Genomic DNA, 25,288 nt, shown 5'->3' on the forward strand with positions numbered 1-25,288 from the left:
GTCAGGAGGCCGTGGTTGTACTGTACCTTGGGTGCAGCATGTTCCTGACTGTAGCAAAGCTAGCTAACCCACTTAGCATGCTCCTTCCCTAGCAGCCATAATCTAGCTGGTGTTTATGAGGTGACAAAATCCACTTTGTCATAAAACAAAACCCACTGGACTTCGCTGTGTTCTCTTTTTCTGTGCTCTGTATACGTGTGTAGACCAGGGAAGGCTGGTGGAGGTAGACGTCGGACACTACGTGTTTGATACCATTCCTCATTCCATCCCATGCATAACAATGAGCCCGTCCTCCGATGTCTACCTCCACGAGCCTCCCCTTTGTGTATACAGACTGGATAATTGTCGTCACCTGATCACTGAGGACGTTGGACACGTCCCTGTTGTCCCTGAACTCGGGGGCGTCCCTGGTCAGGAGGGCGTCTCTTATCAGTATAGAGATGGCCCGCAGGATGAAGGAGGCAAATAGATTGGTGTGGATGTAGTTTCTGGTGCACCTTAATTTCCTAGTGTACAACAACAACAACAACAACAACACGACAACACATAATCACCATGACATCACCACACACTATCTTTTCTGTGTTATCATTTCCTGAATCGTTTTTAGCACTGGGATTGATGTATTTCACCATGTACAGTACAACCTGCAATGTAAGTCGCTTTGGATAGAAGTGTCAGGTATATATACACTCACTGAGCACTGAGCTTTATTAGGAACACTATACTAATACTGGGTAGGGCCTCCCTTTGCTCTCAAAACAGCCTAAATTTTTCGTGGCATTGATTCCACAAGATGTTGGAAACATTCCTTTGAGATTCTGGTCCATGATGACATGATTGCATCACGCAATTCCTGCAGATTTTCAAGCTGTGAATCTCCCGTTCTACCACTGAACTCATTGTTATGTTCATGAAACCAGTTTGAGATGACTTTTTTATCTATATAAAACCTCTGGACTACATATTTTTTTGCCAAAAAAGTAGATTTTTCGCTAGCATCAGCTAGTATACTGTAACTCCTCTATAATAGCCCTTAACACTGCAACCATGTATGTTGCTATGGGTACTAACCCAATTAGAACCCACGCCCAGCCAATCAGTTTCCCCCATGGTATGAGCCTTCCACAAAAACAAAAAAAATTTACCATTATTTTGGCAGGGAGTCGCATTGAGTCTGTTTTACTAGGGAGCCCTGCATACACCCAATTTACAATCATACACAATTACAACATTATAAAAAAAACTAAATCAGGATAAAACAATAAAAAATTTCAACAGAGGTCCTCGCGCCCAAGCGGCACCAGAACAACCAACTGTAACGTACCTGAAGATGAGCAGGATGATGAGGGCCAGAGAGAGGCTGACCAGGGACAGAGAGTAGCCCACAGTGTACATCACCCGGAAGTAGTCCAGGATCACCATCTGGGTCTCCTGGTGGGGGTCAGACAGAGAACATCGGCACTCAAACACACCCGACATAAAGACATGGGAACAAGGTGGTTCTGTACTGTTGTCTTATCTGTGGTTCTGTTTTAATACACACGTTTCAGACAATATGGATATGCTTTTATCAGAGATAAAAAAAACTACAACATGGTAGACAAAACACATGTGCACGCGCACGCACACACACACACACACACACACACACACACACACACACACACACACACACACACATACACACACACACACACACACACACACACACACACATACACACACACACACACACACACACACACACACATACACACATTGTGGAGGCTCCCTCACAGGCAAGCACAGAGTGAGTGATAGCATCTTTTATATTCATAGGGGAAGGGAATGGGTCATTCACTACAGTATGAAGAAATGGGTATAGACGTATAGGGACTCAAGGTGCTTGTAGTTATCAGAGGAAGTCAATACTAGGGCACAGCTACCGCCTTAACAAGCAGGCAGGCATTACCAGAACATTAAGACATTACCACTGGAGCAGGGCTAAAGTGTATTTATGTGTCCCTTACAACATTGGAATTCACTTACCTGACAGGGCTATAAATTAGCCGGCTACCAATGACAATAAATTCGTTTAACTGTTGCAGTGTAGGTATTGGAAGGCTTACTTAGTCTGTTGGTGCAGTTTTCTAACACCCATTCATCGATGAACTTCATATGGCCTATGGGAAGAGTAACCCTACAGGGCTGTGTTCAGTAGGATATGCTAGAAATAGGTTGTCTAGAACAGACAAGCCATGTAGGGTAAGGAATCATGTCAGCTCACTTTATGGCATTTCTTTCTGCAACGTTCAGTCCGTTGCTCCCTCCTGAACGCTACCCAGATATGGTGGGTATCGTAGTCTTACCCAGGTATCATGGGTATCGTAGTCCTACCCTGGTATAATGGATATCGTAGTCTTACCCAGGTATCGTGGGTATCGTAGTCCTACCCAGGTATGGTGGGTATCGTAGTCCTATCCAGGTATGGTGGGTATCGTAGTCCTACCCTGGTAAGGTGGGTATCGTAGTCCTACCCAGTTATGGTGGGTATCGTAGTTCTACCCAGGTATCATCAGAATAGTAGTCCTACCCATGTATCGTGGGTATTGTAGTCCTGCCTAGGTATCATGGATATCATAGTCCTACCCAGGTACGGTGGGTATCGTAGTTTTACCCAGGTATGTTGGGTATTGAAGTCATACCCAGGTATGGTGGGTATCGTAGTCCTACCCAGGTATGGTGGGTATCGTAGTCCTACCCAGGTATCATCAGAATTGTAGTCCTACCCACGTATCATGGGTATTGTAGTCCTGCCTAGGTATCATGGGTATGGTAGTCCTACCCAGGTATCATGGGTATTGTAGTCCTACCCAGGTATTGTGGGTATTGTAGTCCTACCTAGGTATGGTGGGTATTGTAGTCCTACCCAGGTATCATGGGTATGGTAGTCCTACCCAGGTATCATGGGTATGGTAGTCCTACCCAGGTATCATGATTATAGTAGTCCTACCCAGGTATGGTGGGTATTGTAGTCCTACCTAGGTATGGTGGGTATTGTAGTCCTACCCAGGTATCGTGGGTATCGCAGTCATATATCAAGAAAGTTTGGCCTACGTTTACACTGGATGTCATGTGGGCATTTAATTTCATCCTTATGATGTATGACGGGTATTACCTGTGCCATCTGCTGGTTGTTGTCAGCGTTGCATTGGGAATGGTCCCTCCATGTCCGGCTGGTGTTGTTAGTGGCCCACTGACCTTCCGGCCCACACTCCCGCAACACAAAGCCATTACGGACTGCAGAGACGTGGTGAAGGAGAGACAGAGAAGCAAGCGTGGCCTCACTCAAAATGTCCAAGCATAAACAAAAGTTCAGTAAAGAAATAATGCCAAATATACCATAATGGATGTAAATTACCATGTAATAATGTGAAGAAAAAAAATAATATATATATATATATATATATATATAATATAATAATATAATATATAAAAAGTACCTAGATAGATAAAATATATTTGTAATAACTGTTAAATAAATAAAACAAACAGGGCATTAAAATGTAAGAAAAAAGTAAAATATATATTTTGTAAAGTTCATAGGGCCGAATCCTAACTTGAGTTCCGTGAGCGGAACGCCAGTTCGGGTGCAAATATTCCATTGACATCAACGCATGACTTTTCCACAAAAAGGCAAGTTACTATACTACACACACATAAAGATCTTTAGATCTTTAATTCACACCATAATCAATAATAACTAGCTTTAACATTGTGGAAAAAAAGAATCTACATTCTCCTACCAAACCATGGACCACACTAACCAATGCCACTGCAGTACCTTGGTCATACCAGGGGAGGTACCTCGGGCAAGGAACTCTGACAGTGGAGTTGGGAGCTCCGTCGACCCAGCAGGCGTACATGTCAAACATGCGGCCGCAGAACAAGCCTGGAGGAGGACATAGTGCATAGTCGGTATCTCTCTGATGATTTTTTACCAGAAACTACAGGATGCAGATTCATGTCTAGTTGGTACTAGGATGGGAGATACGGCCAAGGGAAATGTGGTTGCTACTGGAAAGCTAAAAGGAGATACATGTAATTCAATAGTTGTGTGTGTGTGTGGGGGGGTGTGTGTGTGTGTGTGTGTGTGTGTGTGTGTGTGTGTGCGTGCGTGCATTCGTGTGCGTGTGTGTGCGCATGTACCGTATACGTGTGCATGTATATGTGCGTCTGCTCTTACCCGAGGGTGTGGGGTCCACGCTCATCCGGAGCAGACACTCGTTCCTGTATCTGTTCCATTCCTCCACCGTGTCCTTGACAGTCTTCCCTGACACCAGCTGCAGGCCACCAAGCACAGAGGGAGGGAGGGAGGGAGGGAGGGAAAGAGAAGGTGGTGAGGGCCCCATAAGAGTATAGCTAATGAGCTGAACAATACCTGTACTGTACCACTCTGCTGACAGTCCAGCTGCCTCTTACTGCCTCCCAAATAGTCTCTACTCTATCCTTCACATCCTGTCTCCTCACGTCCTTTCTTAATAAGCTTTGGAGGACAACATCTAAGGGGAGAAGAAGGAATGCAAAGCAATAAAGGAGAGGCTATTTGGACACACATTCTAAGTGTAAAACCTGACTGTATGTAAATCTTTAATGCCTTGGCTTATTCGACTGCAGTATAACTCAGACACATCCATTAAAGCACCTGAATCGATCTGGGATGCGAAGCACATCACACTGACTCGCATTACACTGACTCTGAGGGCGAGCTTTGCTTTACAGCTACATTAAAATAGCCATTATCTGTAGTTGTTCACAGCAGCGATCATCACATTTCAAAGCTGGTCCACAGTCCAGAGGACGGTAAACCAAAGTGTCAGTGTCTAATGACACTCTACACAGCTAAGTGTGCTTCAAACATGGAAAAGTAGAGTTATGAAGACTTTTCTAGCCTTGTTTGTACGCCATACCAAGAGGAATACAGACACTGAATTGAGTATGCTTGTTAAAGTGGAGTGTCACTCTGTTGTTGTTATTTTACAGCCCAATAAAATGAAGTATTGTTTATTATTTCACTTCCCCATTATCCCAATAGTATACTGTCCATAGATCAAATAATATGTCAAATCATACTCAACAAACTAGTTAAAATTGCTTTTTCTTTCTTTAATATGTACCAGAAATTACAAATGATTACCTGGTATTTACTGAACTGTAAAATAAAGTGCTACCAAAATAACAATATTTCTAGCTACCTCTGGAAACTCCAATTCAAGCTTCGTCTCTGTGTGTCTGAGTTCCACCGCAGTCGAATGAGCCAAGGCATTAAAGATTTACATACAGTCAGGTTTTACACTTAGTAGATGCATCCAAATAGCCTCTCCTTTATTGCTTTGCATTCCTTATCCTCCCCGGAGATGTTGTCCTCCAAAGCTTATTAAGAAAGGACGTGAGGAGAGAGGATGTGAAGAATAGAGTAGAGACTATTTGGGAGGCAGTAAGAGGCAGCTGGACAGCAGAGTGGTACAGTACAGGTATTGTTCAGCTCATTACCCATAATCTGTCTCCAGTATCGTACTGAAGCGAATTGAATATAGATTGAGCTGGACTTGAGTTGACTTGAAGAATGCCTACCACAGTTCTGCACAGGACAGAGAGGATGAAGAAGATGGCAGTGGTCTTCATCACTTAGGGGAGCACCAGGTCAGTCATTTCAGCGCTGGGTGGTCACCCAGGGGGGCCGGAACCAGGCCACGCCTCAGATCACCACCCTGCAGCCCACACCCTGCAAACACATTTACATTTACATTTATGGCATTTACATTTATGGTATTTATGACATTTGGCATTTATCCAAAGCGACTTACAACAAATACATTTGTTTAAGTAAGTGAATCATCTATCCAGGCACCAGGCACACTCACAGTTAGGATACACTGTCTCACACATAGCACAGTATGAGTGTGTGTATCCATTCTCAATCAGATTCGCAAAATGTCATCTTAAATGATTGAAAGGGTTTGATAATAATGTATAATCACAATATTTAGTAGCAACACTGTGCAAGGGTAGTCACACGTGAATGAAAACACAGTAAAGTACAGTATTACTACATTGCAAATATTGGGACATTAGTCAGTATATTGTAGATCAGTTTGTTCTGGGGTTAATCTAAGAGAACAATAGGCCTAAACATCTGTTAGGTCTATAAATCCTGTTAATTCTCAAGACACAAACAGTATTTTTATTTCAACAATGATCTTTCTCAAATCAAGAGGAGATAAAGCTATTATAGCATAAAAAAACAATTTTTGACTGTCATATACATTGTACAATACAGAGAAGAGGTATGTCAACCCATATTGTACACAGCCTTCACATTTTGGTACGCTGACGCAATCTCTACACAATCTCCTCCACACATTCAAAGTGAAACCAAAATTATAGAATTATATAAATTATAAATTATACATAAATAACCACAACGTCCTATGTGAATAAGGATGTGAACCCTTGGCAATGACAAACCATTGTTATTAATGAAGGTTAATCTCTCTGAAAGGTTCTTGTCTAACATTAGCAAGTGGATAGTGTGTACCAGATCAGGCCATTCCTCCAAAGTGAGCAGCTGGAGAATAATGAAATATTGTAGGTGTGTAGCCAACTGACTTTGAAAGAGCCACAGACCTCAAATATTAAGATGGGAGAATATTATCTATGGGTCAACAACATCCCAACTCATATACGTTTTATCCATATTATTCTGACAGTTTGGTGTGGCCGAAGTCTGCCAAAGACAATCTAATAAAACTCTGACAATCTGATAGACGAGGGCAATCGCCATAAACTTGGAAATCAAATATAAATAAGGCAACCGCTAAATCCAGAAATGACATCCTCTATTAAATCATGTATGGCAGGTTTGTGATGAATTATAAATTGTTTTGTGTCGGGGGTGTTAAACAGGATGGAAAATGGTGACATTTTGTATTCAGAAATACAAACACTGAACATAACATGCTGTACCTTTGTTAGAGCGATGTAAATGAAAGGCTGAGGGCCATGTAGGTCTAGTATGATACTGTACCTCAATGTACTTATTGTAATCTAATGTTTAATCTCCTATGTTAATTATTTTAGATAGATGATGCTTTAGGGATCAGTTAACATGTATGTGCTTATTACCAGAAGAGAGAGGAGATACATTAATAACATTTCTTTGATCAAAGAAAACTAAAAGAATTTAACTACATTATGCATAATAAAAAATAACATTCCTGATCACTTGAAAACATCGCTACGGCTACAGAAATATCCAACTGTGCTTATGTACCAAAATGGCATATTTGTGGTTTGGGGTTGAGTGTTGTAAAGCGTTGTAGTATTATGAGTTATTAGAGGTGGTATGCCTTCATCCTGAATTACTTTTACTTTCAGGGTATTTTCTTATTAATTCTCAGCGGGTGTCTCTGTTTATTTCCTCTGTAAAAATGAACACCTGCAGAACAACACTGTTCCATATATGGTAGACAAAACAAACCCTGGGATACAGTACATTCCTCAATCAATTTCAATCAATAACATTCACAAACAGACAGATACTGACAGACAGATACTGAACCGACAGCCTGACAGGTCATTATCCCAGCATTCTGCACATTCAGCGTGCTCAGCAGGTCTAACATGTCTGTCATACCACTGGGCCAGTGGAAAACGTTTGCAGTGATCGCATCTATCAGTCTAGCAGTGCGAAATAAACAAGAAGACTTCCGTCCATCCAGCTCAAGATGTTCATGTGTAACACATGAGACAACGGTCCTGCAGCATCTGCTGCTTTGTCAGAGACCGCTAATTCTGTGAGCCATAGTGAATAAAACCTACCTTTTTTTATGAGAGGAACATTCTGTCAGAAAAGCTTAAATTGTCTCGCTTTTGTAATTCTGCTCAGAAGTTAAGACGATATGTCTTTAGGAAATAGTAATTATCAAACCATAAAGAAGCAGCATCTCATGTCTCGAATGCATTTAAATGCAAATTAAAGGGGCTGTAGTAGATCACCTCACAACATTCAAGAGCAGCAGGTGGATTTTAGGGGTACAATCATTATCATCTAATAAGAGGTATTATCTGAACCGCATCTAAAAGGAATACATGGTTTCGCAAACATAGCTATGTAAAGTACCATAACAGCCTTCAATGACATTAATTTCACACACACCAACCATAGAGTACAACACAGCAGAAGAAGAAGAAGAAGAAGAAGAAGAAGAAGAAGAAGAAGAAGAAGAAGAAGAAGAAGAAGAAGAAGAAGAAGAAGAAGAAGAAGATGAAGAAGAAGAAGAAAAAGAAGTGAGGGGAAAAGGCCTTCCTAAAATCAAACTTTTCATTTCCCACAAAGTCTCAACAAAGTACATTCCGAGAACCTATGCTCTGATACAAGAATACTTTCACTGCGTTGAAAGGTAAGGCGTGACAGACTCCATTAAAAGTATACATTTATTCAGCAAGTCGGTCGATATGAGCCGACGACACGCTCAGACCAACCTGAGAGACTTTTAAGTAGCTTGAGTGAAAACCTAATGAGGTAGACGCAACAGGCGTCTTTACCATAGTGCTAAATATTCTGCTCAAACAGTGGAGGAATCTATGTTCTATTATTAGTGGGCTTTTAACATGCACTCCTTTCATCAGGTGCAATCACGTAGAAGTGTTTTGACATCTCTGTTTGTGTATAGGCTTAATCCATCCATCCTAAACATCTAGAAGTCCTGTTACCCATGCTGGAGAATGTGTGTGTGTGTGTGTGTGTGTGTGTGTGTGTGTGTGTGTGTGTGTGTGTGTGTGTGTGTGTGTGTGTGTGTGTGTGTGTGTGTGTGTGTGTGTGTGAGCGCGCATGCTTGCATGTGTACGTGCGTGCGTGCGTGTTTGTGACAACTTTGGCCCAATGAAGATGCAATAATATACTTCAAAGCACATGGACGAAATGATGTGGAAAATTTCCTTCTAAGCTTCCCTTTAAACCTTGGCTTGGGATTCACTTGTCGATATGCTCGGAAGGAGACAACCAATCCTGTTCTGGTATCTTTAGCAAACCTCATTTACCTGTTACAGCAGTGTATTGACAACAAGGCTTAAACTACTCTGCAGAGAATTATCTGGCAGAGAAACAAAGAGCTCTCCAAGAATAATCAGTGGCAATTCTTTTGGCTTGGCTTGAAAGAGTTCCAAGATTTCTGACTGCACACTGCAAAGAGTGCATCACACACTTGGCTAGTTAATATCTACAGGTGCAATCAACTTCCCTGTACATCAGAAATGAGCCCATTTTTAGATAGTTCTCTCTGTCAATAAAATGTTAATTTTAAACTAGAACATCACTGTGACATGAATCCAGAATGGTTCCTCTATGTCTGATGGAGATGCAAATACAGGCAGACGGTGTTGTTTAAAGCAGTCAAATTGGACTGTCACAAGGAGGGGAAATACCTAAGATCTGTGAGAGAATCCTCTGTCACAGTCGAGCAGGAAGTTTATAGTGTGCTGCAGTTCTACAGTAGATTGAGATTAGAATTGTTGTATTTCAGGTCTATTTACCTTGCGAATGACCCGATGTGTCAATGCCAGTCTGATGATAGAGTCACAGCAGGGGAGGCTGGTGGAGGTAGAAATCAGAGGAGGGGCTCAATGTAATGCATGGAACGGAATGAGAAATGGTATCAAACACACAATATCATTCCCCATCCTCTCCATGCATCACAATGAGCCCGTCCTCTGATTTCTGCCTCCACCTGCCTTCTCTGAGTCACAGTCTTTTGGAGAAGTACCAGAGAGAAAATATCAAGCATGACAACGTGATGTGAATGAATTTCAATTCGAACGGACCCCAACTAATGACTCCACTGCCCAGGCAAAGGGGACATCATTGCATTAAAGCGATAGAAGCATGTAGGAGTCATCGTACTGACACCTAATCTAATCAACACAAGGCAAGGTAGAAAATATCGAACATCCTCAAGGGGATATGACACAACATTTTGTCTGTAATTACTTAGTGACATTTAAACTGACATTTAAACCAGCAATACAAGCCACAGCTTTCCATACGCATCAACAGCTAGTGACAGCTACAGTCAGCTCAGCTCTATCACAAACGTTGCTGGTTTGAAATGTGATTGCTATCAGTGCATGGTCAGGTGGTCGTTTGTATTGAGGGAGATGAAAGCGTCACCACACAGGGTGCAGATGTGGAGATTGTGGACTCCTATTCGTTTCTCTGGGTCTGACATCAACAACATCATCCTGTAAGAAGGACGCTACATAGAGTCAACAAGCTGGTGAAGAAGTGTACAACACAGCAGAAGAAGAAGAAGAAGAAGAAGAAGAAGAAGAAGAAGAAGAAGAAGAAGAAGAAGAAGAGAGGGGAAAAGGCCTTCCTTCACAAACTGGTGAAGAATGCTAACTCCACCATCGGCTTGGAGCTCAACTTTTGTGCTTTTGTTACGATCCCTGTTTCCGAGTTGTGAATATGAGCGTATCGATGATATGGCACTGCACTTCAGTTTAGCGCCCCCTATCGCCTATCCAGGGCACATAGATGAGTGACTGGATGGCAGGCGAGGGCTATTTTAGTCCAGTCTCCTGGCCCATGGTGGCTGCTTCCCACAGGAAATATTAGAACAGAGGGATGTGGGATATGTGTGCATAATTAACCAAACGGGTGAGACTTGACCCATTGCTCCCTCCCTCCCCTCCCTCCCTCCCCCCCCCCCCCCCCCCCATGACAGCCTGAATGGAGATCACATAGGGAGAGGTCATCCTGACACACACACACATACACACACACACACACACACACACACACACACACACACACACACACACACACACTCCAGCAGGGCTAACAGGGTCACATTCCTCTGCTGATCAACACACAAAGCAATTTCCCTTCTTTTTTTGACAGAACACTTTTCCCAAACACTCAAATTGCGGATTTAATTGAATCTCTCTCTTTCTCTCTCTCTCTCTCTCTCCCTCTCTCTCTCTCCCTCCCTCTCTCTCTCTCCCTCCCTCTCTCTCCCTGGACTACATACTGTGTAGGAGTAGCCAGGTTTAGAAAAAAACCCAGTATGTTCAAAGGTGAGGTGTGAATAACAATGAGTTCTCCAATGTGTCTATGTGCACATTGTGCAGGTACGATGTGTCACTGTAGCTGTGAAACTAACTAACTGCCTTAAGGGCGCCACGAAAGTTTGTACGTCACAAACCGCAGAATGGAAACATTACTGGAGACACTTATCTTTTTTGGAGACAGATGTCACCGTTATGATGGATCGCCCCTTAATAGGAAAAAGAGATTCCAATCGTACATTTGCTCTGATGCCTCCTGTTAAGCTGGCCTGTTTACCTTCAACCCTGCTGCAGATGGAGCTGTACCTTGGCACATCCCCCATACAGAAAGGATGAGAAGCAGACTAAACCCCTCGGGCCATCGAAAAGCCTACCAAACTTAAAGTTCCACCAAATTTCAATATGATATCGTTTTTTTCTGGATCTCTGGACGATGTACAGGACATGTTCCCCAGGTTCAACTTTGAGCTGTGGCCTCACATGACGGGTAGAAGTCAGCCAGTATGACATCATACCGGGATACTGCCACTGCAAACCTCTCTGACTCACCAACAAGCTTGTGTCTAAACTTGTCTGTCAGAGGGAAGGGTGGAGCCACCACAATTGTGCTAATACCAATCTAGTCCTTTCAGATTACGTGTACACACGTGATTAGGGTGGGGCTAGCGGTTGGTTTTGGTTTGGTTGTGTAATTCTCTTGTGGGACTGTCAACGAGGGTCATTCCCCTCTCATCGAGAGATGACGTCATAAGCAAAAGAGAGAATTCAGAGTTCCAAAGCGTTCCTTTTTGGTGTCAAATATTCAGTAGAAACTCCAGACCCACCAACCCACCACCCCAAGTGTACTGTATATGGACAGACGGAAGGACAGACAGACAGACACACACACACACACATACATATGCACACACGCACACACGCACACACAAACAGATCAAAACCAACAGGACTCACCGGTAGACAGATAAACAAATGGACAGGTCAAAAAAACCTACACATAATAGAAAGTTAAAAAGATTTACCAAAAAGATAGTTCATGTATTGGTGGGGGATATCGATTGAAATGTTTGGTATTGGTTAGGGTTTATTTTTCAGTCATCTATAATGAAATTACCAACTGGTCGTATCTAATTTGTGTGGTAGTGTTATGCACACTTTTATTAATGCAAGACATAAGCTAGTGAAGCTGGCGTACATGATTTCAGTCTTGGACTGAAAAGGAGCACATGACCAACATCAACATCATGTTGACTTCATCCAGTTTGCATTTTGTACATCATTTACAAAACCTATTTGATCAGAGTGCTTGATCAAAATCACGGGTATGACTGAATTAAACTTTTCTTTAGAGGGGCAATCTGGGATTGGTACATCCATTTTTGGACATTTAAAAGAATTATATATACACTGTTAAAAGAAAGTGTTGTGAAAACCCCAAAACTGGCAGCAACTGAGCTGCCACCAATTCAGTGAAGTTAAAACCTTTTTTTCGCTGGTGTTTGCATATGTAAAGTACTGAAAAACATTTTTTTGAAGGTTTTGAGACATGTTTTACGATGTAAGAAACACTCATCATGAGATGCTTTGAAACATGACATGGTGTGATGTTGCACCAATAAATCAAGAGTTGCGAAGCACCTCAAAGAGATTCAAAACTCTAATCGAGAGGCGTTTGATAAGGCATAACATGATGTTATTAATATTGGAACATCTCTTTTTTTAGGAGCTCCAAGACACTCTTCTCTCTGAAGTATCCACACACTCTTAATGATATGTTGACACACTCCTCATGAGGAGTTCCCTCTGCCAGGGTGAGACGATAAACTCCTCTTCAGGAGTACCTACTTATTAAAAGGCTTACTAGTCACAAAAGTGTTTAAAAACTGGAGGAACAATTATGTTTTCATTGGTTGCTAAGCTACTGTACATTTCATCACAATGTTTTCTGAGGCAATTACATGCAACAGGAAGCATTAAAAAGTATGACACACCTCTGGAACTGACACTGACAAAACAGAGAGTGTAGTCTCCCCAAGCATCAACATATCTTTCTTAGGTTCCACTTTGCTGCATAACCAGTTCAGTAAGTCAATTCATTGACTAACCATCCACAAACAAACATCTTTGAGTTGACTCAAAAGATTAAAAGGAAAATGTTCCCATGTGAATTTCCCTCCGATTTTTCCTCACCTACAAAAACACATTTTTCATTATGCGAAATCACAAGAGAATACTTCATTAAAGAACATGTTTGGAAGATCAGTAATTAATCATAGTCAAGGACAGAATCTCATGTTATCTTCAAAATAATAATAAGATGCAGCATTGAGCATGCTCCTTGATGGTTAAGGACTAGAATGTATATAGTTTATTATAATACCACTCATTATTCATAGAATAAAAATAATTGGATCTATACACTTAATAATAATGTACAAAATTTACATTATCGTTCCATAACAACTTCAAAAACGTTCACAGGTGGTTTAAAATCACTTCAGAAAAAATAAAGAGATTTGGAGCCTAAACTCAACACAAGTGCGCTGTTGGATCTCATTTACACTTATTTTCTACCTGTCGTACTCAGTTCTTCATAAATGAACTAATATATTCTCTTTAACCAAGTGAGAAGTCACTGATGCTCCATCCTGTCCCATTACAAATTACTTACCAAACTACTGTGTAACAACATGTCAATACCAATGGAGGAAAACATGTTTGATACCATTCCCTATTCCATTCCATGCATTACAATGAGCCCGTCCTCCGATTTCTACCTCCACCAGCCTCAACTGGTCAATACATTACCGTTTCTGGAGTAATTAGACTGTTACCACACAGGAATAATAGTGGAAAATGTCATAGTGAATAAGCCAACAGAAATTGACTCATTTGGAAAGGATAGAAAAGCTGCAAAGGAAAGACACCCTACCACACAGGCTTATTCCCAGGAATCGAATAACATGGACATCTCTGCTCTAGTGGGGGCTGGTGGAGGAAGCAATCGGACAACAGGCTCATTGTCATGCATGGAATGGAATAAGGAATGGTACCAAACACACTGGTCCTCCGATTTCTACCTCCACCAGCCTCCCCTAACACTCCTTACTGTAACCCTTGCCATCAGACATGTGGTAATCTTGATCTCACAGGCCTCTCTTGGTGTCGGGGTGCAGGGGTTAGAGCACTGACAGACACACAGCACAACTGTCACAGATTGGCACACACACAGCTGTTAGGTGCCAGCCCAATTAACACATACACAGCTCTCACTTTACATAACATAGCTCTTACTGCAGCTGACCCCCGGGATCATCTCTCTCTCTCTTTTTCTCTCCCCCAACCCCCCCCCTCTCCTTCTCTCTCTCTCCCTCTCTCTATCTCCTTCTCTCTCTCTCTCTCTCTCCCCCAACCCCGCTCTCTCTATCTCCCTCTCTCCCTCTCTCTCTCTCCTTCTCTTTCTCTCTCTCTCCTTCTCTTTGTCTCTTTGTCTCTTTCTCTCTCTCTCTCTCTCTCTCTCCTATGTGTGCTTGCGGTGTGACAAATGTACCACAGTGATGTACAATAGACTACATCCTGGGTAGATCAGCCAAGTGCGACAAGAACGCAGAACCATGAATTGACGATTTGCGACTAATACGTTTTAATCACACGGTAAATCACTGCCCAGTAGCATATAAAACCACACTCCACATCCTCCATACACTGTAAAAAATAAAATAAAAAAAAAGATTGTGCCTTTCAGCTGTCATGTTAACACCAAAACACTGAATTCATTGTGATAACTCGATTTCATACGTTTTGTTGGATTCAACTAAAGTCAGTTCATGATGCATAGCAAACATCCCGAAAATATTCAGATTAAACGAATAAAGTACAATGATATTTTAAGTAGATTGTCAGCACGATTATAATAATAACAACAATATATTATTATTATTATTATTATTATTGACACTATTATTATTCGAAGTATACTACTACTACTACTACTACTACTAATAATAATAATAATAATAATAATAATAATAATAATAATAGGCTTATCATATTTCCGTGATAAGCCTTATTTACTAAATCGATTCAGCTCTGCTTTCTGTGTAGCCCTAAGATTTCATGAGGCAGTGATACTTAACTAGGCTACTAATAGCAAATGATGCACACCTATCATTTATACCAAGTTTCCTACACGTCACAAACTAAACTCAACACACTTTTGCAACTGTAAATGCCGAATACAGTTTGCACATAAACCCATAAAGGTTCACTCTTTAGACAAATTGCCTTATCAATGCATGGCTCTCATAATTTGAATATCAACCAACATAAACACAATTGGACATGGCAATACAGAATATGGATCATACCGTTCGGGGAGTCATATTTCCTCAAAGAAGGTCAGGTTCATTGTTGTATGATCCCGTGCGTAAGTGAAATGCCCCTTGGATACCAAATGCAGTCCGTGTTCTTCAGAAGTACAGCTTTGTGAAGGAATCCGAAGACAGGCGCCTGCACCCGTACTGTACCGTATCTCTGAACTAGCCTGGTCGAGAAGTAGAAAACCTGTTAGTTGGTAACTGGCCTCCGTTCATGTGCGGTAAAGTCCGCTCCCTCTCTGTCGACTGCGCTCTCAAATGCACATTAGGCTACTGAAAAGGATTTGTGGCGCGCATCTCACGCATATCTCTTAAAGGTACAATGAGGTGTCTACTCTTAAAAAGGCACTTCGATCGCATACAGTGCCTATAGGAAGTCTACACACCCTTTCAAAATGTTCCCGTTTTGAGGTTCCGTTTTTTTGTCACTGTTCTGCATTTTTATTTCACTTTAAAAGTGCCAGTAAACTGTGTAGATCAATGGGGGGGAAATCCTAATTTCCTGTATTTTAATTCCAGGCTCTGGGGCAACAAAAGGGGAACATTTTGAAAGGTTGTGTAGACTTTCTAAAGGCACTGTAAATCAAGTGACCAGAGAAGGCATCAGTCGATATAAAGGCATTTTGAAAGCATGACCAGAGATGTTTTGTGCTGCTGCTTTAGTCAAAGTTGGAATCGAAATGTCCCTTTCCACTCCAGGCCATTTGGTACACAGTGGGCGTTGGACCCTGGTCACTGGTCAAGTACACACAATCAAAAATGTGCTTTGTTGACAAAAAATCTTGTTCCCATTGAAGAAAGTACCTGTCAATCAAATAAGAGAGATACTAATGGAATCTATGATGCCTTACACAAATCATGAAATGACTTTCAACTGTTAACCTTTGTGCAAGGACGGCAAAGTTTGTTTGGCTACCTATTGTTTAAATGTTGGTCGTCATGTGAACTTCACCATCGTCACACAAAGCTGCCGTGGTTGTTTACCTTTTACACACACGTTTATCACCACGGCCTAATCACCACCCACACAAGACTTTGCATCCCAGAAACAAACGGAATCAGGGTGAGAGACAAAGGGTATGGTGCAATGTCACCAGCCAGGCAGCTCTCCTCAGACTCCAGCCTCACTTTATGGACCAAAACAGAGAAACCTGAGAATATGGATGAGGTATGTTCTGTTGTGTGAAGCTCTAAACTATACCCCCCCCCCCCTTATTACTGTTGATGTTTATATTAATATATGTATATTGATATCCATATGTTGCTTGTTACATTCTATTGTTGATGTTGGTTGATGTTGGAGAGCTGCTCTGCCTCAGGTGTTTCTTTGCATTGTATCCTGAGATTCAATGTAATGACAAATAAACAAGACTTTAACCATTGCTTGTGGACTTAGTAGCCTACATTCTTTTTCTTATCATAAGACTCTTAGATAACAAAACCCAAGCAGCCAGCAAGGTGTTCGTTCTGAGTAATACGAGTAACTGCATCTCCGTATCACACTAAGGTCACTAGTCCATAGAACATGAAGGAACAGAGGAGTGTTATGTTTTGTGTGTTATGTTTCGTATGAAATTGGATCTTGTGTTTGTTTTGGTTTGTTTTGTTTGTTTTCTTGTTTGTATTCTATGTATTTGTATCAGTTGGATTGCATCGTTCCCTTGAAAACAAGACTCTTGTCTCAATGGGACTCCCTTAAAATAAAAGTTAAATAAAACAAAAAAAACACCTCAGAACTAACATGCAAGGATTATTTGATGAGGTATGCTCTCTCCTGTGTTGTTTTTGTAGTGGGGGTTTTGTGGAGTGATGGATGGCAGCTGCTTGTTCCAGCACCATTGGTTTATTCAGTCGCTGATTGGTATGTGGGAGAGGAAGGACCCGCAGGGCAATATGGCTACCCACACTGCTCACCCACTGTTGTTTTTGGATGGTTTTTCTTGTGGTGATGAATGAAAGACAGAGCTTGGCTTCATTAGCACAATTGACACTAAACACGCACCTATTAATCGTTATTAAACAGAAAGGTGGATTTAATGTGTTGTCAACTATGCACATGAACATGAACATTAAAGTGAACTCGATGTGAAAACCTGGTCACGAGTATGTTGCACTGTTTTAGCAGAACTGTTATCACACAATATTACATTGAGGCAAATAGGAAGAATGAGAATAGTGTATTAATACAAAATAAACAATTTAATAGTACAAAGAAACATATAAAATAAACTGTTGTAAACAAATGGAAGTTTCACCATAAGTCTTAGACTATGTACTGTATGTCAAGGACACACAGGAGTTAGGCTTAAAGGCCTAAACCAAAAACTCAATGAATGCATCTCTGTTTTCTCCTTAAATACCATCCTAACAATCAACATCAGAGACCAGTATCAATGGGAGAAGCCTTTTGACTAACTACATTACAAAAGCTTCGAATTTACAAGTGTTATCAACAGGCGAGACATAATATCCTCAGGACTTCCACCAGGTATGCCCATCCAACTGTCAATAAGTGCTCCAGGTTGAGAGAGGGAGGCATTGATCACAGTAGAAGATCAAACTGCATTGTCATTGTATCAGCCACATGTAAACAGTACAATTTGGTTCCCACACACACAAGCACATCATGTCTCCTGTCTCCAACATATGCTACAGAACCAGGGGAATGGTACCATTGAGCTGGCCAACGAAACCTATAGGGGACTGTGGGAAGGATTATAAATGTATTGGCTGATATTTTTCGTTCTTTGGCCAAAACTCAACTCTACTGATGTTCTGGCGCCTGTGTTGAGGTAATGGTATCAGGAAAAAGGGTGAGGTTGTCACTTATCAGAAACGTTGCATTAATCAGCACTTTCTTCAAATGAATGTCAATAAGGACTCTTCCCAACTATATTGAACCAAGGCAGAATGTATGGAAAGTGCTTTGTGAAAAGCTTTGATTCCTGTCAGGAAATGCTGTACATTCCCGAACAGTACATTGCACAGAATGGTTTGGATATCTCGTAAATATCACACATTTTTTAAACAGTGGTCCATCGTTTTCTGTCTTGTTGATACCTGCAGAAAACATCTCAGTTACAGCATATACAGTACCAGTCAAAAGTTTGGACACACCTGGCCAAGAGTGTGCAAAGCTGTCATCAAAGCAAAGGGTGGCTACTTTGAAGAATCTAAAATCTAAAACATATTCTGGTTTGTTTAACACCTTTTTGTTTACTACACAATTCCATATGTGTTCCTTCGTAGTTTTGATGTCTTCAATATTAATCTACAATGTAGAAAATAATTTAAAAAAAATAAAGAAAAACCATTGAATGAGAAGGTGTGTCCAAACTTTTGACTGGTACTGTATATCATAGTAGACAAAAATTGTTTCATGGGGAACCAAATCTTGTTTCATGGGGAACCAAATCTTGAAGAACCAAATCTTGAAGACTTAACAGTAAGTCACTTGAACCCAAAAAGAGTACCTAAGGAATGATATTGCATTCCCTTGCCAAATCTATGACACATACTGTAGCAAATTTCTAGATGAGTGATTGCAGAAACTTCATGAAGTGCCAGAGAAAGCAACACTGAACAGGCAGAACATACCGTACAGATGTATTTGATCTAAAAAAATAGAGAGAGGATGTGGAGGCAACATCCTGATTATGTTCTGTCAATAAGAGAAGCCCACATCTAACCGATGGAGTTTAGCAGCCAAATTGATGTCAGCGTTTTTCCGTCTTCCATTGAGAGACCATGCACAATAGCTCTCTGGCTGGATTGAAAGTTTGGATAGAGCTAGAGTTCTGGGTTTTTTTAAATAATATATCATAGATATAGCTAAGATGACTTACTCTAAGAAGAGGCTTGTAGGGTTGAGAATGTACAGGCAGGTCTATTCATGCCCTTTAGGATTACCAGTTCTATAGGAGTTTTCCAACTTCTAAAATAAATGATGAAATTGACACTCCTTAAACCTTACCTACATCAAACTATCCACCACCCTCTATTGTAAAAAGTCAATGAGACACATAGGGGCTGGATATTTGCAATAGCATTCGGAATCAGACATCTTGAGCACAGAAGTTTATTTTAAACACAGAAAAACTCACATAGCTACTGTAACTGGAGGTGTATATCTAACCTATATTTAGCAATTCATTAAATGCTGGGTGCAGCCCCATCGCTAATATTTACACGATATTCTAGTTCTACGATTGCTTGACCTAGGTGTGCCTGGGTTATATTGTTTAGTAACAGTTGCTATGTGCATTCTAAATGCAAATGATTTGACAATTAGCCAATTATATCTTATACAGGCTTAATAAAGTCACCATGAACCTTTTAGATGGCCTAGATAGATGTTTCATAAGTTATATAAAGCAAAACTATGATGTCATCCTTCACATGATATTTGCTTATTCATCAAGCATCACATAATCTTGAAAGTAACTAAACCAAGGTAATTTGCTGCTGTTGCACAATTCCAGTAGTATGACTGTTTATTATGATTGTTGTATTCAAGGTTCTGAAATATCATCCTCTCAGAAGAGTCCCAAAATGAAGTGCAGACGCGATTACGTTTAATACTCATGGGGGGGGGTTAGAGTAATTGCCCTCTGTTCACCCATAAAACATCATGTCGACTAAGTGTTATCGTTCACTTTCTGGAACGCAGAGCTTTTGGGCGAGTGCAAGGGCAGGTAGTCGAAGCTGCTCCCATTCCTGCCTTATTTGAAATTAGATTGAGCGCAATAAATCCAACATGGTCCTCCTCAAGCCTCAACATGGAGCCTGTATTCCCATCCATTCAAGGGAATTAGGTGGAATCGCTCATGTGCTCAACCCTTCTGACACATGACAGATGGTGACAATAACCTTATCAACATACAGTCCGACATTTCTAGAATGAGTCCCTTCATAACATGTGAACAGCAATCCTTTGTAGTGCATTACTTATTTATGATGGCCTGTCCAGTAGCTCTCTGGGTGGATTTTTTAATTTAACCTTTAACACTCAAACTTTCGCCTCATAAGGCTGATTATGTTCTGTCAATAAGGGAAGCCCACATCTAACCGATGGAGTTTAGCAGCTAAGTTTATGTCAGCGTTTTTCCGTCTTCCATTGAGAGACCATGCACAATAGCCCTCTGGCTGGATTGGAAGTTTGGATAGAGCTAGAGTTCTGTTTTTTTAAATAATATATCATAGATATAGCTAAGATGACTTACTCTAAGAAGAGGCTTGTAGGGTTGAGAATGTACAGGCAGGTCTAGTATGCTTCCATTCATGCCCTTTAGGATTACCAGTTCTATCGGAGTTTTCCAAGTTCTAAAATAAATTATGAAGTTGACACTCCTTGAACGTTACCTACATCAAACTATCCACCACCCTCTATTGTAAAAAGTCAATGAGACACATATTTACTGTGGAATCTCAAAAATATTCATCAGGAGACAAGAGGATTGCTATTCTTCCATTCAAAGTCAGTAGGGGGAAAATAAGAACAATTGTGGGCATGTCCACCAAGAACAGAATAAGCACCAACCATGCCTTTACACTCAAACTGTGATGATCAACATTGAGTCCTAAATCCAGACATCAAACAAAGACCACATTCCCAAAAATCTGAAAACCCAACACTGACGATAATAAGTTAGAACATTTTTACTGTACCTGGAAGACCTATGAAAAGTGTAATAGAGTTCACAGTAATTTCCTATCCAATGAAAACAACCACAATGTCCCCACATCCAGGCAAAAATCTGTAATGCTTTTAACAGTGGAGGTAGGAGAACTGCAGCCCTCTCTGGTAGGAAAGACTTCCCATCTTCCCATAGGCCAATGAGGAGAGTACAAACGTAATCAATTTTAAATAGAGGCAACAATGCAGCAAAAGAAATTAACCTGAGCTGCAGTGCACATTTCCAATAATGCCTGTCCTTTAGGCCTCTTAGGAGAAAGAAAAAAGCTTGGAAAATGTATCCATCGTGATCATCTTGAGACTGATGAACTAAGTTGGCTTTCCAGTTTCTGCATCACCGAAGCATAAGAAAGTTCTCCATGTGTGAATATGTTTGGATTGATGAAAGCCTCATACAGCCTCAACTGTATGATTAGGGCTTTTTTTTCTGTTGTTCTATTTCCTTTGGAAAAATCGTTCTTATGTGTGTCCTCAGAAACTTGGATTAAGTTTTTAGACACATGGCTTATCTACTTATCTTTCACACTTCACACATATCATGCATATCTTTCACACTTCACACATAGCATACACATCTTTCACGCTTCACACATAGCATACATATCTTTCACACTTCACACATATCATACATATCTTTCACACTTCACACATATCATACATATCTTTCACACTTCACTGCAAAGGGTGCTGATATAACCAATTACAGGCTGGATTTGTAAATAGCACAACACTAGATTGGTCCTTGGTAGAAACATGTACCGTACCAGGGTACATTCAGGGAGCCGGAGGGTCATGTCATGGAGATTTACCTCTGTTTGTAAAGTCAAGAATGGTTTAGATTTCACATGTCACCCATATGAAGGATGTGGTTTAACATGGTTAAAAGAAAACAAACACTAGTAAATAATAATCACAAATGGAAACAAACATCTGAAATTGACATAAAGCAGGTCAATTAGCTGATGCCTAGTTCATCTAACTTGCAAACAAGGCCATTACTTTGGTTGTCTTCTGTTGATGGTGTGATTGTGTTGGAAAGTGTTTTTATGTAAGGAGTAAATTACGATGGGCTCAACGGTAAACAGGAACAGACCTTCCCAACAAAAACTATATTATTACTCTTTGTAATGACAATTCTTTCTCTTTACTTTTAAACAATTGTATGAGATGACATTACAATTTATATACAGTATGTTCCACGTCCACATATATACAAAGTTGTTGATTCAATAAAACAAACATCAAACAAATAGTTAAAAAAATACTTATTTTCCACAGTGTGCCAATAACCTTTTAAGAGTTGAAGATATTACTCTTTATGAATGAGAATAACTTGTAACTGTGTGAAGGTTACCCAAGCTGTTAAAAAGGCCTGGTAGTAACACATTAATAAACAAGGGACGAATACATTGAAAGTGAGCATAGCAACAATCCATGACATTGCATAACAGCTGTGACAGCCTTGGACGTGATTCAAGTCTTTTGACTACTTAAAGCCTTATAAGATTTATTTACACAAATAGCCAGAAACGTGCTCCAACCAGCCAGGAACCTGCTATTACTGACCTGTATATATAACATGATAACAACAAGCGTATTCTCTTCACCTGACTGGTTGACATGCAAATTATATTGAGTTGGCGTGTCAAGGGTCTCAGGTCAACTTCTTTAAGTGTTTGTTTGACACTATTAGACTTGTTATCCTATTATTGGTGCATATTATGGTGGTCATTGGTAATAAACACGTTTTTTTTTGTACACGGCATTTGTGTACACAGCAACAGCAGGTCTGCATACTCTGGTTAATAATGTGTTGTTGGTGTCTGCATTTATTTGTTGAATGCCAAAAAGAGTCTAATTCACATTTTGCCCAGTGTGTCGCTGCATTGCTTGGTACAGTACAGTACATTACTACATAATAATAGAATCGTAACCTTTCAACCTTTCGAGTAAGGTAGAGACATGCAGTTTGGACTGTTTTCTATAATTATTATCTGTCCAAGTAATGTGTTGCTTCATGCCAATGACCAAGTATTTATCTCATTGAACACCCTAAACACACGCTTACACCTTAAAGAGGAGTTCAGGTCAATTGAAACATTGAATCTACCTGAGAAATGTTTTTGCCTATAGTATGCAAGCTTATGCACTCCAAGCCCCCCCCCCCCCCCCTAGCCTCATTTCATGTGATTGGAATTAGTGGGGTGATTAAAACAAGGAGGAATGCCTTCTTAATGTGCCAGGCCAGTGCTTTTCCCACTTATGAAATGAGAAACTACCACTTCTCCATTGACTAGGAAAAAGCATAGGCTAACGAAGCTACAGCACTGTATCAATCATAACCTGACTGTACTACTAATAAACTTAATGGCCCCAGAAATGGAAATGGGTCTGCAGCAGTAACACATTAAAAAACATATCCCACAACATCAGAAAGAATGGGCTAGCCAACTGTGGAATCTCATCTGAACTCCGGTCCCATGGGACCTTAGGTCCCATCACATCCAATACATTTGGGATTGAGTGGTGAAGCCTGTTCTCCAGTCTAAGTAAGTTAATTTAATCTTGCTTAATGTCAGTGTGTTGCTGGTAGTTTTGCTGTATATTGCTGTGGCTATCCTGCCTTAAGCTCTGGGACCTAGTTTCTGTTGAAACCTATCTGTTTGAAGCCAATTGCTGTCAATCTCCAATGGGAGGGCCTGAAACTATTCTACAAGGTATTTTAACTCCTGCTCACCTTGGACTAGGACTAATACATTTGGGATTGACTGGTGAAGCCTCTTCTTCAGTTTAAGTAAATTAATTTAATCTTGTTTAAAGTCAGTGTTTTTGCTGGAAGTTTTGCTGTATTTTGCTGTGGCTATCCTGCCTTAAGCTCTGGGACCTGGACTAATACATTTGTGATTGAGTGGTGAAACTTGTTTGGTCGTTAACTGATCATTAAGTGGGAGGGGCTGCTACCCTGTTGGTCATCAACAATTACAGAATCTGCATTTCTATCGTGATGGTCATAGAGCGACAGCCTCTTGACACAAAGACGCCTGACATAAAAACGAAGGAGTCAATCTGTGGAGTCCATCGAGGAAGGTCTGAGAGGAAGGCCAAACTAAAAAGTATTTTTATTCTATTTGATTATTTTTTCACTACTCAGAGTATATTGAGCACTACCTTCATCTTGTATTGCCCACAAACCCTGTATCTCTATTCCGACAAATATCACAATGTGCTTCCTCCCCATTCCTGTTATTTCATCTCTCAGGAGGACACATCAACGCTACACCTCCCCTCGCAACCATTCCAATCTAATCTACCCACCATGCTCAACTGACCACGACCCCACTGGGAGGACTTTGGGACTGCCAGTCAGTGGTCCAGAAAGTAGAGGCAATCTCAATTTACGCCTGCTTCATGTCTCTCCACTTCCTTGCCGTCACAGAGACATGGATTACACCGGAAAACACAGCTACTCTGGCAGCCCTCTCTGATGCCTACTGCTTTTCTCATTCCCCTGGACTCTCTGGTCGAGGGGGAGGCACAGGACTCCTCATCTCACCTAAGTTGTCACATAATGTCCTTCCCCTGTCACATCTGTCCATATCCACCTTCGAATTCCATGCTGTTTCTGTCACCTCCCCTGTCAAACTTCACATTGTCGTTATCTATCGTCCACCAGGTCAGCTTGGCCACTTCTTAGATGAGATGGATGTCCTTCTCAGCTTCTTCCCTGAGGACGGCACACCGCTCTCACTGCTGGGTGACTTCAACATCCAGTCAGAGAAGCTTCACTCGTCTGGAGTACTTGACCTTCTCTCCTCCTTCGGCCTTACCCTGTCCCACTCTCCTCCGACTCATAAGCCAGGCAATCAGCTTGACCTTGTCTTCACCAGATCCTCCCATACCTCCAACCTTACTGTTACCCCTCTTCCAGTTTCTGATCACCATTTTGTATCCTTCTCCCTTCCCTTCAAATCCACCCCCTCCCAGTCAGTCTCTATCCACACTGTATCCTCTTGTCGCAACCTGCGCACCCTCTCACTCACCGCTCTCTCTTCCTCTGTCTTATCCTCCCTACCATCTGTTGAATCCTTCTCCCTTCTATCCACTGATG

At 41.0% G+C, this 25,288-nt stretch overlaps 1 protein-coding gene across 1 annotated transcript in view; it reads right to left on the reverse strand.

The window, feature by feature from the left end:
• Nucleotides 1-15,743, reverse strand: part of gipr (gastric inhibitory polypeptide receptor) — a 23,319-nt gene extending 7,576 nt beyond the window's left edge. The window contains exons 1-7 of the mRNA XM_083680389.1: nt 15,477-15,743; nt 5,617-5,767; nt 4,229-4,325; nt 3,827-3,934; nt 3,161-3,282; nt 1,328-1,434; nt 353-506 (exon numbers count right to left, since the gene is read on the reverse strand). Coding sequence (XP_083536515.1) covers nt 353-506; nt 1,328-1,434; nt 3,161-3,282; nt 3,827-3,934; nt 4,229-4,325; nt 5,617-5,667 — 639 coding nt within the window. The 5' untranslated portion in view covers nt 5,668-5,767; nt 15,477-15,743. The remainder of the gene's footprint in view (nt 1-352; nt 507-1,327; nt 1,435-3,160; nt 3,283-3,826; nt 3,935-4,228; nt 4,326-5,616; nt 5,768-15,476) is intronic.
• Between the last annotated feature and the right edge of the window lie 9,545 nt (nt 15,744-25,288).

This window comes from Argentina silus (genome assembly GCF_951799395.1).
Source record: "Argentina silus genome assembly, chromosome: 11".
NCBI lineage: Eukaryota > Metazoa > Chordata > Actinopteri > Argentiniformes > Argentinidae > Argentina > Argentina silus.